A 14,705-nucleotide genomic window follows, 5' to 3' on the forward strand; every position below is an offset into this window, starting at 1 on the left:
GACAGACACATGAACAGGCAGGGAAGAGGGATATAGACCGTGCAAGGGCAGATGAGATTAGTTTAATTTGGCATCATGGTCAGCACAGACATGATGGGCCAAAGGGCCTGTTTTGTGCTGTACTTCTCTATATTTGTGCGCTTATCCTTGGCACCTCAAACAAATGCAGGCCCTCCCCAGGTTACGCAGGGTTCCATTCCTGAGAATGGTTTATTACCTGAACAGTTCGCAAGTTGGAGATGCAGCTACCTGGCAACACAATTAAATAACATAGGCCAACCAACAGCAATGTGGAGGTAAATCTGAAGATTTAACTCAAATCATTTTTCTGCAAGATGCAATGTTGCCACAAACCAAGTTCTCATGGCAGAAATTGCCTGCAGCAGCTGACAAATCCATCCCACCAGTCTCCCAAATGCTCTTTGGTATGCAAGTCAGGCATTCGTCACCTGGGGAGAATATGCATCCTCCCAAAAGAATGAAGAGACTGCAGATGCTGGAATCTGGAGCAACATAACCTGATCCAGATGAAGGGTCTCAACCCAAAACATCAACAGTCCATTTCCCTCTATAGATGCTGCCTGATCTGCTGAGTTCCTCCAAAAAAAAAAAGCCATTTGAGTTAACGGCCTGCTGAGAAACACTAGATGCTTTGGAAAGATGCTCATTCCCACAGTTTTATTAGGTTATTAACTTAAGGATAGTTCCCTGGTTTTATCAAAAGGGATTTTGGTCACCAAGTCTCTCTCATGGATGAGAATCTGATATCTGTGTCTCACTATTCCTGATCTGCAAAACCTTAAATGTTTAAATTACTTCATTTTGGGCCAATATCCAGTACAAAAAAATATTCAGGCTACGATTGGTTCATGGAATTAAAAGAGACAGAGCATGGAAGCAGGTCCTTCAGGGCAACTGGGTCCGTACTAACCATTGAGCACCCATTAATACTAATCCTACACTAATCCCATTTTTGTTATTCTCTCCACATTCCCATTTCTGCCCCCAGATTCTCTCACTCACCTACACACTAGGGGAAATTTACAGTGGCCATTTAACCTATCAGCCAACACATCTTTAGGACTAGAACACTGAGGAAACCCACGTGATCACGAAGAGAACACACACACACACAAAATCAGAGAGTACCATTGAACCTGGGTGGCTGGAGCTGGTATGCAGCAGCTCTACTAGCCACATCCCTATGAAAGATGTAATCAGTTATAACAATGTTAGTTTGCAGTTATAACTTTTACAATCCAAATTCTAGACTATAGATAAATGGTATATAACATTATAATGTACTCAGAAAGAGATTAATAGTAAAACACATGCATTGGATTACATTCTCATTGGCCTTTTTTCTTAATAACAAAACATTGACGACACTTTACTGGTCAGGCAGTATCTACAGAGGGACAAACAGATCACACTTCAGACTATTGACCCTTCAGTAGAAAGATTCCAATAATAGATCATCTACCCGAAATAACATTTTCTCCCCCTCGAGAAGCTGCCTCATCAGAGTATTTTCAACATTTTCTGATGGTGAGGTTTCCAGCATCTGTAGTATTGCTTTTGTATTTCAGCAAGAGTTCACTGGACACTTAAGATCTCTTCCAGATGTTGATAAAGATATTTAACTTATTTAAGAAATTAAATGATGTCATCGGCATCAAGGATTTAACTGATATTACCAAAGCAAACTTGGGTGGCAGACCAAAGTTAATGTTGAGTAGCACTGCTAATCGGAAGCACAGATCAACCTTCACAAAATACTGTCAAAGAATGCAATAGAGTCTTCACAAGACTGGTTGAAACTTACTATAACACTGGAATTGTCACCAGGACTGTAGCAGTACAAAGTGGCAGCTCCCCATCTTCTAATGGGCAATAAATGCTGGCCTTGCAAATGACACTCACATCCCAGCTTAACCATCAATGCTTTGTAATAAACTCACCTGATGAATAGGTCACATAACCCACAGAGTATGCATCACTTATTTTGTATCCCAGTATAGTATTAGCAAATACGTACTTTGAAGCATCACACACTAGAAGTGTTCAGAATTCACCTCCACAGGCAATAACCATCTCCACCACCAAACTTATGTTAACGGAAAATGTCAGATTGATTCATTGAACAGTTGGGTACTGCTCCTACACTATTTAATTTAGTACCAGGAAAAGCACAGAATTAGATTTAATTTTAAAGAAATTTAATTGGGTGGAAAAAGATTACTAGATGAAAAATCAGAAATGATTCAATGCTACAAAATCTCAACAAAATCAGTTTATTCACTTACTAATTTCTGCACATTTTGAATCCTGATTTTAAACTTTATTTGGATTCCTCAAGAGTGGCAAGCTTCTTTCATTTCTCTTCTTTAAATCATGGCAGATGAGATTTGAGCTTAGGAACTCAAATCCCAGCAACCTCAGGAACAACTTTGAATCTGATGATAAATTGACAGACCCACACACACACAAAAAATAGAAAAAGGAGAGATGGAGAGAAAAGGAAAACTGAACAGAGATTAAGAGCACACAAGAAAGACCATAGATGCTGGAAACCAGAAGCAACACACAAAATGCTAGAGAAACTCAGGTCAAGCAACATCTACGGAGGGAAATGGACAGTCGATATTTCAGGTTGAGACCCTTCATCGGGACTGGAAAGAAAGAGGGCAGAAGCCAGTATAAAAGGGTGGTGGGGGTGGAGCAAGAGCTGGCAGGCAATAGGTAAATCCAGGTTCATTTTTTTTGGGGGGGGGGGTGCGAGAGGGACACACAGGTGGGGGAGCACAAGTGGGAATGATGCAAGAAGCTGGAGGCAATAGGTGGAAGTAACAAAGGGCTGAAGAAAATGGACCCTGATAGGAGAGGACAGTGGACCATGGAATAAAGCGTAGGTGGTGAGGAAGGGAACTAGAGGGAGGAAGGTGTGGGTGATGGGCAGATTGAGAAGGCAGGGAAGGGGAGAGAAAGGGCGATAGGGCAAGAGCAAATGGCAAATAAGCTAGGAGTCCACTCTGGGGAAAGTAATAATTATAAAATATAATATGTAAGCTGGCTATACAGGTGGTTTTAAATCCAATTAACAAAACATTTCAGTGGATACCTTTGACCATACAGAAATAGAATGGGGGGGAAAAAAAAATCACATAAAACAGATATTCTGTGGACAGGACTCGAACCCAAGTGTCAGCTTGCAGTTAAATACTGACTGAGATGTGCTGGTACGAATTGGGGAGGGGGGCAAGGGTGGGGGCAGAGTGTGGAGAAAGGAGTTATCTTAGTGTGCGAACAGCTCACAAACACTTCTCAATCAGCCACTGGGTCATTAGAGAATCTGGTATGTGCTTAGATATTATAAAGATGGCAATGCTGCCAATGCCCAATCCACAACTTGGTCAAGGAGCCGAGCTCGCAACATCCAAAACATGTAAAAAGCAGCACTTATGATCAGAGAAGCACAAATAACTGCAAACACAACCTAATGTCTTAAGTATTCTAGAACATTCATTCCACTTCAAAAAATAAAAACAAATAAATTGATGCACTGAAATTTATTTTTAGTAACTATTTTTTTAAAAACAAATTATACAATTATACAAGGAATATGGAAAATTATTTACAAAAGTATACATTCAGGAAGTTACACCAATACCATAGACAATTTTCTTTTAACATCTGTGCCCAGCGCTGAAAGACATGGCCCAGGATTTTGAATCTTTCCAAGTAGTTGGTGGCTTGGGCGATTGCATCTGATGACCAAATCATTTACAGGGATCTACCAGATCAATAGGATGAGGAAAGAAAACACAGGGCTACAAATCTAGGATCGTGAGCTCCCTAAAACCTCTCGTCACCACAGCTCACAGGCACGTGGATACTAAAACTGTGGGAATTGTGCAGAAGATACCAATATTGTTAAAGTGCGTCAAGCACTTTGTGTCATCATTTAATTTATACATAGTGCAAAACCAAATTTGAAAGGACCCAAATACTGTTACGACGTTCTTCACATTTATGCTATTTAAGGTTTTTTTTTTTGTTGGGAAATATCTAAAGAGTGAACATGCCCTACACCTGAGAAGTGATTGCACTAAAGTTAAAAGATCAATGAGCAAGTGTCTGATTAGGTTCTTGACTGTCAAATCCTGCATAGGGAATGGTTTACTTTGTTTCAGGTTACGGTAGGCATAGCCCACAAGATAATGGCAGTTCGAGTTGAAAAAACAGATAAAATGAAGGACAAAAAAATGGTTATAATATTCATAATCCAGATAATTTGGTCCCCTCTGCATCTGTTAAAGCTCCCCCAGCCCCTCCCAAGACAGCTTACATTTACAAATGTACATACAAAATAACAGTTCAGTATAAAGCTGACCAGGATTTCAAGACAAGTGCAACATCATTGGCAACAATACGCCCCTCTTTCATCATTTCTTGCAGTTGTCCTTCGTTGAAGGCAGGTTTAATTCTGTACATCCAGAAGTGATTAAATCATTAGGCGGGGAGGGGTAAAAGGCAGGAAACATCTGCTGAAGAGTTCAAAGGCCAATCCAAACACTTTCTAAAAGTATTCATCATCTGGCCAGTGACTGGAGAGAGGGTGGTTCACTAGTTCTAATGTGACCTTGCAGGAAACAGAGCCAACAACCACAATTAGTCAACAGGGTTAGTAAATAAAGATTTTTTTTTCCTCTCAACTGATTCACATGATCTTCATTGGGTCTGTGGCTAGCCTGCCAATGATCCTCCCATCTGAATAAAGCTCAGCCTAATCTAAACAAGGCTGATGTGCAAAACATTTCAACAATGGACAAGCATTGTGTTCTCAAAAGTTTGAAGTTTGGTCAATGCCATCCATGTTGTTGGACAAATTAAGTAAAATACTGTCTAGGTGATTTTATTCACATACATTCCAGGGCTCTCAATACTGAGTGGTAGGGTCCATCTCTGGCAGAGATGAATGGATGAAAGTCAGTCTCCCTCACAGCGTAACTTTGCTCAGTCTGTTTGTCATTATTCCCTTTTTGGCAGCTCTGGGTAGCGTTGAACTGGATCGACTCCGCAACTTAACTTGTCTACTTAGGCTCCGCTTTCTCAGAATAAAGTCAAAATTCACAGATGTGTTCATAGCGTAAAACACATTGGCATTGTCTGGAATTACCAGTTCTGGAAAAGAAAAACAGGAAATGTACATTTACATGGCTGTCTTGCTATGTAGATGGAAGTCTACGTGTACAGTTAACTAGATGCAGAATTAGGAGTGGCTCAGAGCAGTAGGACTTGATTGTTGCAAGGGATGGTATTACAAGCTACGAGAGAAACTTCAAGAAAAGGTCTATATCACTTTGAATAGGTTCAACATCAATGCTATTTTTAAAAAAATCATTGCTTGGATACATATATTGTCAGCAATAATGTGAACTACTGTTCCTCCAGAGATTTGTGGTAGCCACTTTCTTTGACAGTTTTTTTTTGATAAAATGGACATGTTTGGCCACTTCAGGGACCAGATAAGAGGCGAAGAACTGATGCAGGACTGAAGTCAAACCAAGGAAAGATTAGGAAAGATCCTCTGGCTTTCACTCCAAAAAGAACACAAATGAAACCAAATAGGTTTTTAAGACAATCCAAACACAACAGGGGCTATTTTACTGACACCAGTAATGAAAATAAAGATTGTACGGCATCATCACTTTATATAAAAAAACAATTACAATTCACGTAGAAGTCAGAAACTGGGTGTCCACAAACACAAGAGAAGCATCACTAAAATTTCAGCAGCAATACGCAGGAGAGCTCACCATCAGCATCTTCACGAACAAATAAGAGTGCAAAGTCAATGTGGGCTCTGCCATTAATTTTTAGTATTACCGAAGTAAATGCCACAGACATTTGAACAATTCTGCTAGGTGAAGTTTGGACTCTAAGAGCTGTAAAAATTTTATCCATGAAGGAAAAGGCATGAAATTTGATGCAGAATTTCAGTTGGTTTATATATTCACTTTTCACCAGAAAAGGTGATAGCAAAAGAGTGTCACTAATTAGAACAGCAGCTGTAGGAACACATCCAATTTTCTTGCTTTGTCCCAGGAGCAGAGACAGAAGATTTTTTTTGTTTTAAAAAAATCTTTGGCAAAACAGGTAATCCTTTTTTTTTAAAAAAGGAATAAAATTAAAACTAAATAAATATGGTAAATTCTGTATGATCTAAGTCATTTCTCATGATTACTTGTGACAAAGGAGACTGCCATTCAACCCATTGAGGCTGGAATCTCATCCATTTCATTCGCCCACTCATTTCCCTGTAACCTATTCTTTCTCATGTGCCTATCAAGTCTGTTGGTTCCCCTGCCACCCATCAGAGCAGGGCCAATTTATAGTGGCCAAGTGACCTATTGACACACCCTTGAATTTGGGACAAAACCAGAGCCAGCAGAGGAAACGCACAGGATCACAGGCAGAAAATGAGAACACCGCGCAGACAGCACCCAAGGTCAGGATCAAACTTGGGTCCTTAAAGCTGTGCACCATATGCCCATCACCCCCACCCCCCCTCCTAAGTATCATGAGATGCACACAATCTTAGGGGGACCGACAGATGATTGGTTCTAAAATGGGAGATATTTGTAGTTTCAGCAAATGTATACAATAGTTGCTTCCAGAGAAGGATCTTAGAGTCCAGACAGGATCCTGCAAGTACTTCTGGGTAGAAGTGGATTTAGCTCAACAGTAATTGGATTTCCCCAGTGTTAAAATACAGTCGGAAAATTATGCCTCTTTTAGCATTGAAGAGCTTGGATTTTCCATTCCTCACCTCTGTCTTCTGAGATGACCTGTACAAGCTGATATTCCTCTGAATGCTCTCCTTCCAGGTTGTGCTTGGACATGGCTCTCTGGATAACAACGGGTGTCTTGTCTTGGCTAGTCAACTAGAGAGGAAGGCAAAAAACATTATGTTAGGAGCTTGTGTTTTGATTTTGGGGTGGGGGGGGGTAGGGTGGCGTGTGGTGTTGGGGAAGGTTGGGGGGGTGGGGGAAGGGGAGGGGGAAGGGGAGGAAGACACTGGGGATTTTCCAAAAGGGGTTAAATGATGGCTGCTTGCACCCAGAGGACAGAGGACAAACTCCAGTGAGTGAACATTGTACAAGCAGCATTAGAAAACTAGTCTTAATGCCATCACCTCTCAGACCTGGGTTATTGGATGCTTTATCCATACACTTAGAGCAAGTAAATTGTACAAAGGATCCAACTTCACCAGACTAGTTTGTTTTTAAATACACTCTGCTTTTAATATTTATTGGCAAGACAGCAGTAAATTTTAAATACTGTTTTCATAATGTGTCCCAGCAGTGCTTATTTACATATATGATAATTCATTGGAGCTGATTAAATAGAAACAGTGTTCGAGACATTTAGCAATTTTCATTTCCCAACTGCAGCACAAAATCTTAACATTCACCTCAGTTGCAAAACACTCTGGAATTGTGTAAGGTAAACAGGATACTGAAATGACAGAATGTACCAGTTTATTTAAGTTCATTGTGCTTTTCAGGTGGTGGTGGAGATAAATCCACAACATGATAGTAGGAACACCTCCAGAGTTTAAACAGCTAGTGAATGGCCCCGTGAGGCAAATCTGTTTTGTTTATTGCAATAGAATTGGGGTGTTTTCCCAATGGAGAGACTGCATTCTCAAACTGCAGCCCTTACCTACAAATTCATTCTTTCCACCCACTTTGGGGGTGAAAAATTCAAACAGGCCATTTAAATTTAACCAGAAAATAGCCCTGCATCCTCTGCAGAAATGGCAATGAAATTTTGGCTTGTTTGTTATTAAATAGTGTATCAGCAATCTTTCACAAAGCCACAAGGCAGAAAAACATAGGAAGTGTTACAACTACTGCAGCAGCTCAAGGCCCCACCAATTTTAAACATTGACATTTAGCTCGATTTTTCTGATCTTTTTGCTCCACTTTTGGGTACATTGCAAAGGATTATATTTTGAAGAAAATCAACTCAAAAAGACATTATGCTCATTTGCTTTTCCCAATACAAAATACAGAGAGTTCAAGACAATGAAAAATAACAGTGCACCTAATATCATACACCAGAAGTCAGATGTAGAGCACTTTTCAGAACGGTGTAACACTTGGAGGAGAAAACAGGATCTCCTTGATATTTGGGTCATTTATGGAGTTCCAGCTGTACAGCATGGAATCAGGCTCTTGAGTCAACACCAGATATCAAGCACCCATTACACTAATCCCATTTTATGCTCCCCACCTACCCATCAGCAAGGTAGCAGATCACAAATTGATACCCATGATGGAGAGTCCTAAACGGTTTCTATATATTTAATGCAGAACAACAGCAAGAGATTACAGCCCAAAACTCAAATACACGAAGCTGCATTGACAGCAACTACACAGCCATTTTGAACTTGTCTAGACGGCAACAAGTAGTTCTTGAGTCAGTATTTTAAACAAAAGTCAGGTATTCCTTTATATCCAGAAAGCTACATCCATTTTCAGCACAAAACTGACCATGAAAAAACTCCATGCACTTACCAAAATGCTTTTATACAGATTTCCATTGTCATCCTCCAGGCTGACCCGGATGATACAGGTATCCTCGTTCTGCTGGTTGTACACAGGAAGTGATAATGTTGAACTGCAGGAAGTCACTGAGATAGAGCGCTTGTGGAGTTTAGGATTGTGGGAAAACGAAGGTGACGATGAAATGGTACTGATTAATGACGAGACTCCTGAAGAAGCCGTGTCCATTGAGTGAATGGACGAGCATGATGATAAAGATTCAGATGACTGAAAAACAGTAAGAGATCTGTCAACAGGAGTACATCAGATAGTTCCAACTTTGTTCTACTATTATGCCATAGTCCCCACCCTCCAAGCAATACATGTCAGCTGTGCCTATAAATACCCAACAAACAATACTGTGACATCTGTCTATCCGCCTTCCTGCTACCACTACCAATCAGCACTGATAAATGGCTCCGGCAAACCACCCACTGGCTGTTAAGCCAATATTGATAGTTCATTATTTGCAAGCTGGATTCTCAACCCATAGCTTGGTCAAATACAGTGCAAACATCACACTTGAAGATTTGAGCTCATACTTTCAAAATTGAAATGGTTACATTTCTTGACTACTTCTATCCCCATTTGCAAGTGTTTGCCCACCTGATACACAGAAACCATGAACCATTTGTCTGCCTGTTGAAAGGCATTGCTGGTTGAAGGTACAACAGTGACTGTGCTGTGCCAGCCTACTTCAGAGGGCAAGCAGAAGGCTAGAAAAATTAACCATTAAATCTCCAGTCACTTGAAAGTAGCTCTTAGCAAGTAACCACAGGCAAGTATTGGTCACTAATTTCAGTAATCTGGCAGTAATGCTACTGGGGAGAGCAAAGGAGAATCAGGAAAGTCCATTAATAGAAAGGGGACTTTAAAACTGAAGACAGATCTTGAGAGATAAATGGTTAACTCAACTGCTAAGAAACTGAATTTTGTTAAAAGTGGGTCATATGCCCTTTCTATGAAAACCAATTTAATCAGGTCACTGATAACCTCCCATGAAACAAAGTCCTTCTACAGAGAAGATGCTGAGCAACAAGGTCAATTAGCGAAAAAGAGGAACCTGGTGGCTATGCAGAGACCAGCTTTGTTACAATTTGCAGAGCTGCAAACCCAGACTGCTGCCTGTGGACCTTGCACCTTTATCTCCAGCAGTTACAGGTCATGTGCTGACTTTACTGTAACTTGTGCACTACAGAGGATTTAAGTAAACAGATTATGATGGTTGGACATTAGTGATACACTTACAAACTTAATTTGTACATTTTGTCCAACTACAACAAAACAAAGGCTTAAAACCCAAGCTTTATTAGAATGAGTCAGTCTGGCACTCCCAGCACAACATTTTATGAAGCAAGTGGCTCTCAATCACCTTTTTTTGTGGCCCTTCTGGAGTGTCCGTGGGAGTTGTGCAGGTCTCTTCGATTTCAGAGTTGTTGGAATCAGATGATGAAACACTAACAGAGTCCATGCTTTCCCCAGAACTCCCACTCGGAGGGGATTTGGGCTGCTCACAGCTCTTTGTTGGAGTACTGTTCGTGATGACATCAGACCCTAGAAATAACCTGCATGTGGAAAAGGGACTTATTAGCAAAAACACCAAAAGGAAATTAGAAGTAGCTACATTCTGAAGAACATTTAAACTGAACTTAACATTGGGACACCCCAATAGTTCTAAGCAGGGATTTCAATGACAGATACTTAAAGTGTGTGCTCTTTGCCCCAGAGTTCAATGTGGGATTTCTGGCCTATTTTATTCACAACTCAAAAGGTTTATTGTCAATACTGATTATTTTTATGCCCACAATATTTTTACATGTAGAAATACTTCAGTGGAGCCTTCTTTGTTAAGTTAGTAGCATCTTGTATTCCTGCACTTGACTGAAACTCTTTGCATGGTCTATTTGCACCTAAAGTACCTGGTCCACATTGCTCCCTTATTGGCGTTTGCACTTTTCAAACCACCAGTGAAAGTGGATTGATAATGATTTTCCTTATCCCATTGACCCTGCCCACTTCGGACAATAGCTCAAAAGGAAAACCAGCAGTATATAAATAATATTTAAATTCAATGGAATGTAAACAGACATTTTTGGCTCTGCCCAAATTGGGAACCTGGAAAACAGCATTCCAAGTACAGCATGGAAGTTGATCGATGTTGACAGTAAGTATTTATGGATCAGTCAGCAGGTCAAGCAGCATCCGAGGACAGAGAAACAGCTTGAAAGGGTCTTCGGCATGAAACATTAACATTTTCTTTCCAGGTGCTTCCTGACCTGCTGTCTGTTCAGCATTTTCAGCCTTGATTTCAGAATTCCAGTATATTTTTTTCCTACTTTGGATAACCAAAGCTCCTAGTATCTCATCCAACCAGTATGCTTCAAGTCTCAAGAAATGGTTAACTAGATCAGATTTTTCACCAGCCATAACCACCAACCTTCTCATCAAGAGTCAAGGTTACCTTTTCTCCCCCTGCTAACAATACTTGCGTCAGGGAAAAAGAACAACAGTAACACATTGCCGCAGTACACAGACGTCTTTATAAATAGTAAACCTGAATTTAGTCTCCAAAATACAGGTGCATTTAATGGCTGGATATTGAGCAGAACCACCTTTCACTAAGAGTGGTACACAAGTAGGAAATAAAAGAAATGGAATCAGTTTAGCAGAGGTTGTGCATTAAACACACGACCAAAAGATATTGCAAAGGTAGAGGGGCAAGAAAATGGAAGGATTCGGTGTGCATGGGCTGGGAACTGGTTGAGACCGATGAGGACAGAATAAATAAATCAGAACAGACTGATGATCGGAGTTTTAAAATGCTGGAAGCTCAGGGAGGCACGAAATATTAGAGGTGGAGAACCCGAAAGTGACAGAAGCACAAGTGGGTTTCTGTGAGATAATGACTTGTGATGATGGGGAAAGTGAACACAATCATGGTGAGGTACAAAATATGGAGATTAATGCTCAATATGGTGAAATGATACACTGGTTTCCATCCCATTGTTTAGATTCACAGGAGATTCAGGACAGCAGCAGAGTCATAATTCAGCATGGGATTCAGCCTTATTGATGACTTCATCTGTGGCTTGAAGGAGCAATGGTGTGTTGCAGCACACATCTAACCTCCTGCAGATTGGAGTCACTGGAAATTAGTGACTGGACTAGAATTATCCTTCACCTAACACAATTTACCATCCTGGGATGCTTTCTTGCCAGGACCATATTGTAATCACTCATGTGATGTAAGAAATTGTTCTGTCAATGTATCCACAGGAAGTTCTTACAAAGAAACAGCTTTTATTTTTATTAGTTATGAAAGAGGAAACTTCCCAGCTCCTCCTCAAGGTGCGATGTGGGAGTGCACATAAGAAGATTTCTTTTAGTCACACGTACATGGGAACACACAGTGAAATACATCTTTTTGAGTAGTGATTTGGGGGGCAGCCTGCAAGTGTCGCCACGCTTCCAGCACCAACATAGCATGCCCACAACTTCCTAACCTGTAAGTCTTTCAGAGTGTGGGAGGAAACTGGAGCACTCGGAGGAAACCCACACAGACACGGGGAGAACGTACAAACTCCTAACAGACAGTGGCTGGATTTGAACCTGGGTCGCTGGCGCTGTACAGCATTATGCTAACTACTATGCTACCGTGCAGTCCTAAAATACAAAAATCAAACTGTACAAATCCTTCCAAGAGGGGAGACATTTTATTTTTAATGTTTCAGAGGAATTGGTCCAGATCTGATGCTCAACCCTGCTGAGGGAGTGTTACATCTGCTTGCTTAACTAACTTTTGAGCTTTGGCTCAATTAACCATTGTAACGTAAGTAAATCCCGTTCACCTATTACACACTAAAGAAAAAAAAAATCACATTGTCACTATAGAATACAATGTCCTATCTATAGTAAAGCAGGAGAGAGACAGAAAAATAAGAGTGTAACTAAATAATCTACCGTGTTCAGTAGAAAAGAAATGTTAGAAGTCCTGTAGCTTCCAATAACAACCAGGCAGTATGTTTGTGGCAGTCTTAAAATACAAAAATCAAACTGTACAAATCAACTAAGCTCCAATGTTTAATTGGGTATTTTGAATGTGAAGTGGCAGGGTACAATTAATGCTGCTGCACAAAACCTTCGGCAAGTACAGAGCAGTCATTATTTATGGAGAAGCACAGCCAAAAATAGCTCATGCCCTCTAAATAGAGATATAATAAAGTAGAGCATCAATTAATAAATTACTTCAAGGATCTGCAGCAGAGTGGGAATAATTGATTATCCCACTGGCTGCTTCAGCTTTGCATTATTCCCTGCAGTGTGATGAACAGAAATAAGCAGAAATAGCAAACCAGTGGTTTCACATAGATGGCTCAATGCCAGCAGAGGCAATTTACAACTCAAAATCCCTGCTGTCCATATATTGAGCATTATGTAGCACAGATAGGTTTCCAAAATATACCACTGCATCAAATCCATTGGAGGCTACTCATCTCAGCTTCAGGAGAAATGCCTCAAACTCTAACATCAAGACACAAAACAACCTTACAACCTGCATGGAAACACCTTTGAATGGGGGCCACAGCTTCAGACACGAATGACTGAAATAGTAGTTGGAAGTTGGAGGATATTTTGCAGCTGTGTGCAAGTCCACACGAAAACAGTCTTCCAAAAGGTGGAATGTCAAGCTGGTTTTTATTCAATTATCCAAATCCAGTTTCCACCTGTAGGTTCATAATTGTGCACAATACCATCTCACTTAAATTCTTTGTTACTGCTCACAGTTTCAATCCAATTTTGAAAAGTGGAAATGTTGTGACAAAAAAGTATACTGGGGTAGGGGAAAAATGCAGACACTGCTAGATAAACAGTTTGCTTCTCTCATTCTGATATCATAATAATAATGGAGTTGGTCACTAACCAGAACCAGTTATAGCTACCAATGACCAGGGGATGTAGAGAGAGCTTAATTGGTATGATTAGGGGCTGCAGAGGTTTCTCAACCCCTCTCCACTTCCCATTTAAAGAATAGTTGGGGTGGGGTTGCTCAGGAAATAGTGGAGACAGAAACCCTTGGTACACTAATAAAGCATTCAGGCAAGCCAGATGTAACCTGGAAAATAACAGCCTAGCATCTTGGAAGCAGGAGTAACCCAAATAGATCCATCTTTAGCTGGCATGCACACAAAAGGCCAAGTGTCTCCCTGTCCTGTAATATTATGATTCTACAATAATCTACTAATTACATTTTCAGCAGGCCCAAATACAAGGCAGGGAAAAGTCCAGAGTTCAAAGTTACCTAATCCTCACACGCATGCTGTACCTACCCATGTCATGTTTCAAATTACTCACTGTATCAAACAAGATTATCTTAGATTGTAAGACAATGAGGCCTATGCATCAAAAGGCTCTATTTATTACGGTGCACTTGGACACAATACGAAAATCAATAAAGAACAGTGCCCTCTGAAATAAACAGATAGAGCACATTTTATTATACTCACAGACTGAGTCGCTTTACCATGCTCTTCCTGGGCTTTGGAGATGTGGGACTGGTATCGGTGGTTGGCTCGATTTCACAGGACACATTATAACTGCAGGATGGCAAATAAATATGATTTAGACAAGGCTCAAGTGGAGGCTTTCAATGCAGTTATTTTGACAAACTCAGCTTGCACAAATGATTATTTTGCTGAAGGGCATTTATTTCTCTGACAAGAGAACATGGCTCATTATTTTGACTAATGATTCACAAGTGCAGCAACCCAGAGTGGTTGGCAGTTCTGGAAGCACAATATTTCCCACATGAAAAGCAGAGACAAAGGAATGTAGCTTATGTGGGGAAAATTCAGAGGAGAGTTATCATGACCTATCACCGCCTTTTGGCAGGACACTTGCAGCAGAAGAAAAAGTGCTCAAATTGCAGTTTGGTTGTAGAAAATTCAATAGAGCTAGACTCTTGGCAATAACACACCCATGAAGTTGAACATCTAGTGCTTACTGCAAGGTAGCATGCAGATTTGCAACCAGTGAGCTCCAGACCTCAGCTGTACTGCTATGAAATCTCACACTGAAGTCAATGGACATCACCTC

The 14,705-nt window shown here is 40.5% G+C and overlaps 1 protein-coding gene across 6 annotated transcripts in view; it reads right to left on the reverse strand.

The window, feature by feature from the left end:
- Nucleotides 1-3,550: 3,550 nt before the first annotated feature.
- rgl1 (ral guanine nucleotide dissociation stimulator-like 1) overlaps nucleotides 3,551-14,705 on the reverse strand; it is a 205,178-nt gene continuing 194,023 nt past the window's right edge. For all 6 annotated transcript variants that reach the window (XM_052011787.1, XM_052011793.1, XM_052011789.1 and 3 more), the window contains 5 exons: nucleotides 14,117-14,206; nucleotides 9,985-10,177; nucleotides 8,586-8,840; nucleotides 6,833-6,947; nucleotides 3,551-5,184 (listed from right to left, as the gene is read on the reverse strand). In XM_052011787.1, coding sequence (XP_051867747.1) covers nucleotides 5,000-5,184; nucleotides 6,833-6,947; nucleotides 8,586-8,840; nucleotides 9,985-10,177; nucleotides 14,117-14,206 — 838 coding nt within the window. In that variant the 3' untranslated portion in view covers nucleotides 3,551-4,999. The remainder of the gene's footprint in view (nucleotides 5,185-6,832; nucleotides 6,948-8,585; nucleotides 8,841-9,984; nucleotides 10,178-14,116; nucleotides 14,207-14,705) is intronic.

The sequence above is a fragment of the Pristis pectinata genome, chromosome 3, assembly GCF_009764475.1.
Source record: "Pristis pectinata isolate sPriPec2 chromosome 3, sPriPec2.1.pri, whole genome shotgun sequence".
NCBI classification, from domain to species: Eukaryota; Metazoa; Chordata; class Chondrichthyes; order Rhinopristiformes; family Pristidae; genus Pristis; species Pristis pectinata.